Source organism: Pteropus alecto, unplaced genomic scaffold (genome assembly GCF_000325575.1).
Source record: "Pteropus alecto unplaced genomic scaffold, ASM32557v1 scaffold821, whole genome shotgun sequence".
Lineage (NCBI taxonomy): Eukaryota > Metazoa > Chordata > Mammalia > Chiroptera > Pteropodidae > Pteropus > Pteropus alecto.
In genome coordinates, this window is record NW_006431396.1 from 235,396 (window position 1) to 240,504 (window position 5,109).

The window sequence follows — 5,109 nt, forward strand, 5'->3', positions numbered from 1 at the left end:
ATAGGAAAATCCCAAACTAAAATATACAGATTCTTACTGTTTTTACACAAGGGTTAGTAGTTTTTCTTGAATAATTTCTTAATTTGTTGCATGCCTCTGGTCAATTTCCAGAGTCCTAAAATGGTTGTTTTTTTATTTTATCCAGTTTTATCATTGTTATTAAGGGAGAAGATTCGCCAAGCTCCTTACTCTGCCTTTGCAGAAGCCTCATCTTCAGCGATTCCCAAGGCTACAATTTGAGAAACACAAATGTAGTGGGCTTTGGGGTTGGACAACTTGAGTTCATGTCTTATCTCTACCACCTAATCATTATGTGATCTTACAAAATTATTCAACATCTCTGAGCCTTAGTTTCCTTGTTCTTAAAGTGAGAATGATAATACTATACAAAGTCAATTTGAGGAGTACAGGTACATTTCATTTTTTAAAACTATTGCTTAGTATCTCGCAATGTATGTATACCATAGTTTATTCAGCTATCCCTCCACTGCCCCCACTGATAGATATTTAGTCTTATTTTCCAATTTTTTTTGCTATTATAAACAGTATTATGACTATCCTACTGCACACCTTCACATGTGTGACAGCTTCTATAAAGTAAATACTGAGAGATGAATTTTTGAGTCAAGCAATAAATATACATATTTTTTATCATTTTCATAGAAACTTCCAGATTGCTATCCAGTGTGGCTTCACCAGTTTATACTCCTACTACCAATGTGTGAGACTATGCATTTCCTCACATCTTTTGAAAATACTTGCTTTAATCAAGCTTTAATTTTTTTCACTCTGATGGATAAAAAAAGGTATCTTAATACCCATTTCTCTGATTACCACTAAGATTGGGGGAGTTCATGTGTTTACTGGTCACTTTCGGTGACTTTTCTATTGATGTTCTTCACTCATTTTTCTATTGAGTTTTATCTTCATGATCACAGGGATTTATTCTAAATGCTGTGTATTCTTTTATGTTAAAAATATTTTACCTGTTACTTGTCTTTTAACTTTGTTTTTCATGTTGTTTGCAAAACAGAAGATTTTTATTTTCATATGTCCAAATTTATCTTTCATGCTTTTTGTGTTGTAGTAAAACCCCCTTTCCTATCTTAAGATTGTCAACATATAATAGCTTTATTTTGTTATATTTTAATCTATCCATAATTTACCATTTTGAATGATATAAACCAGAATCAATTTTTTTCAAATATTTTTTTTTCCAAAACTAGTTAATGAGTAATCTATCTTTTCTCCAAGGTTATGAAATGCCACCTTTAACATATACCATATCTCCATGTATATTTGGGTCTCTTTTGGGACTCTATTCTATTCTCTTGATCTGTTCATCTATTCTGCACGAATACCATACTTTTTAAATGACCATAGCCTTATAATATGTTTTATATCTAGTAAGGCAGTCACCCCATGCCTTTCTTCTTGTTCAAAATTGTTACTTTATTAATTCTGAGTATGAATTTTGGAATTAGCCTGTCCAGGATATGAAAATTTCCACTGGGATTTGGATCAGAAGTACGTGGGATTTTGTGTCTTAATTTGTGGGAGAATTTGTATCTTCTGATTATTGAATCTGCCCATCTGTGAGCATATTTATCCACTCAGGTTTCCTTCAAGTCATTCAGGATAGTTATATAGATTTTTCTCTATAGCAGTGTCCTACATTTTTGTTTATAACCAGATACTTAATCATTTTTGTTCTGCTTATATATTTGATTTCAGCTTTATTTACCTTTCCTAAATGAGTAACCTGGTGTATAGGAAAGTAATATTTTGGTAACTTTTAATTTTGTTAGAACTTCAAACTAACAGAAAAGTTGCAAGAATAGTAAGGACCTCCTTGATATCTTCTTTCCACCTGGTAGAACTGCTGATGGAGCTGGTGGTTACTTAAATATTTAAGATACTTAAATACTTGAATGGTTTCATTTTCCAAATTTAGAACTCTGATCTATTTTGAGTTTATCTTAGAGACCTGGTGACAATATGAAAATATACATATATGAAATATGGAGCCAATTTTATCTTTTTTCCAATGGCTATCTAGTTGTGCCAAAACCATTTATTTAAAAGTTCATATTTTCCCCAGTGATTATAACTACCAGTTCATTACATACCAAATTTCTATATTCAATCAGATATATTTTTGGACTATACCAAGTTTTCTGACTACTGATTTTTTAAAGTTTTCCTAAATAAATTTTTAAATTTTTATAAAATATATAATATAAACTAATAAATAAAAAAAAAAGAATCTGAATTTTCCCTAGAACTGTGATATGCTAGCACCGTGATGTGTTTTGATTATGTCTGGCTTTGAGACCACTGCTGTTCAGCATCTTGCTACAACTCTAAGACTCACCAGCACAGCCCAAACACTGCCAGTGTAGATTTATGTATCAAGCCAAAGACCATATGTCTGGATGAGACCACAATCTTTTTCATTTGTGAGTGGACAGAAGACTTGGTCTTCTTTGGGGTACTCTTCCAAAGAACAATTATTCTGCAAAAAAAATGTTTGCCCCTCTCCAAAATAGAGTATTCTTTTGATTACTTCTCCCTTTTTCCTTTATTTGGAAACATTTATTTTTGAAACTTTTTTGAAAATTCTACTTTAGTTTTCAAGTTCATTAATCATCACCTTTCTTTTCTCTGTTAATATTTTCAGACATATATGTATGACCCATCTACTTCAATATACCTCGATACCGAAGTTTTTCATCAACCCCCCAAACCCCTTTATTATCATCCAATTACATATCTGCCTACATTCTCTGTCTTAGCAACTGGCATCACCATCTATCAAGTTACCTAAGTTAAAAACCTAGTCATTCCAGATTTTTGCCTGTTCTTCATCCTCCACATCTAATCAGTTATAAAATCTTGCCAGTTCTACCTCTGTAATATCTCTTAGATGTGTCCTCTTTTCTATAACACCCTTCTCAGAGCTTAAGCCCTCAATATTTTTCTCTACTATTTCAGTTATCCAAGTTGTTTTCCACATTTCTTGTTACCTTGATTCCCACCAGCCCATCTCCCATACTATCACTATAATCAAGTCTTTAAAATGTTAACATGACCATAGAGTTTCCCAATTTAAAACCCTTCCATGGTTCTCTGTGCTATAGCAATAAGAACTTTTTACTCATTTTCTTGAATATACCTGGTTGTTTTACAATGGTATCTTTGGTCATACTTTTTTTCTGCCTGGAATGCCTTCTCCTCGCCTCAATCACATTCTGGTCCAACTCTTGATCATTTTTTAAGACTAAGCAAAATCATTTAAATTCACTTCCAAAGTATTTCTTTATATGATACCCCACTAGAATAATTTCCTTTATTTATAGCTCCACTATATCTTGTATACAACTTTATTATAATACCTATCATATTTTATTTGCTTCATGTCTTCTTACTAGGCTCTGGGCTTCTTTATAACAGAGACTATAACTTATTCACACCTGTATTCACAGGGCCTGATACATATTGGCTTTAATGCATGTTGAAAATGTTTAGAAGAAACGTGTAGTGGCATTAATATTTCAAAGCACAAAAAAGTACAACTGGCTATTAGGGAAAACAATTAGAAAATGAGATTTATTTCTTCATGAAAATAAAATGGCACAAGTAGATTCAGTAATTATTTCATATATAGTTTTCTAAAATTTTGATATGTTCCCACTTCTCTGCTAACCAGAAGAATTTAACTTTTTTCCTCTTTAGCATTCAAGTGTTTCACTTCATTCAAGTATGAAGAAACAGGTGGCAGGACACTGCTAGTAATTGGATTCTATGCAGCAGAACAGGTATTTCAAAAGGCACCTGAGGAATTTGAACTCCTCAGCAATGTGCCATTGAAGTATGAATATATTGAAAATGTTGGAGAATGTTGCAACCACATGACTGGTGTTGGGCCAGTCTTAAATATCTATCCATGGAATAAAAAGCTCTATTTGATCAGGTGAGTACCAAAGAACTAACCCCGTGTAATGTTTTACCAAATATTAGCCATCTCATGTAATGAAAATTCCTAAGGTCCTTACATCTGCCACATTTTATTTTATTTTAATTAAGTTTATTGGGACAACATTGGTTAATATAATCATATAATTTTTCAGGTGTACATTATCATTTGACATCCATATATTCTGTTGTGTGTTCACCACCCAAAGTCCAGTTTCCTTCAGCTACCATATATTTTATCTCCTTTACCCACTTCACCCTCCCCCTACACCCCTATATTTGACCCCATATTTGCCACATTTTAATCTTGCTATTCTATAGGGTTTTTTTTGTTAGTACAATTTCTATTCTTATTATAATTCTCCTGGAATAATAAATAGCCCAACAAGCAAGGAATACTAGATTTGGTGGGGGGGGGCAGATATTTAAGAGAGAATTTTAAAATAAAGACATAATTAAATTCAAAACCAGTTATTAAATCATGCTCAGTAACGAAACAGCTAAGGTACCCAAAAGCGTGATGACCACATTAGTCTGTATCCCATATTTATGCAAATATCTTGACCTGTATATTCAATTGTCTACTAGATATTGCCACTTAGTTATCTTGTAGGACTATAAAGCACATCATATTCAAACCCAAACTCATTATCTCCAGTCATTTCAAGCTAGCTCTTCCACACACAGGTGTTGTGAAGATAAAAATACATTGTTGTCCAAGGAGAGAACCATCTAAATAGGAAAATATATTTGCAAGCAATGCCTCTGATAAGGGCCTAATATCCAAAATATACAAAGAACTCATACGACTCAATAACAACAACAAAAACCAAACGATCCAATCAAAAAAGGTCAGAGGACTTGAACACACACTTCTCCCTAGAAGACATACAAATGGCCAACAAATATATGAAAACATGCTCAACATTACTAGGTATTATAGAAATGCAAATCAAAACCACAATGAGATACCATCTCACACCTCTTAGAATAGCTGTTATCAACAAGACAAGTAATAACAAGTATCGGAGAGAATGTGGAGGAAAAGGAACCCTCATACACTGCTGGTGGGACTGCAAATTGGTACAGCCACTATGGAAAACAGTATGGAGGTTCCTCAGAAAACTAAGAAAT

At 32.9% G+C, this 5,109-nt stretch overlaps 1 protein-coding gene across 1 annotated transcript in view; it reads left to right on the top strand.

Annotated features, from left to right (window-relative positions):
• Positions 1 to 5,109, top strand: part of TMLHE (trimethyllysine hydroxylase, epsilon) — a 40,045-nt gene that overhangs the window by 16,262 nt on the left and 18,674 nt on the right. The window contains exon 2 of the mRNA XM_025039812.1: positions 3,736 to 3,973. Within this exon, the coding sequence (XP_024895580.1) occupies positions 3,736 to 3,973 (238 nt within the window). The remainder of the gene's footprint in view (positions 1 to 3,735; positions 3,974 to 5,109) is intronic.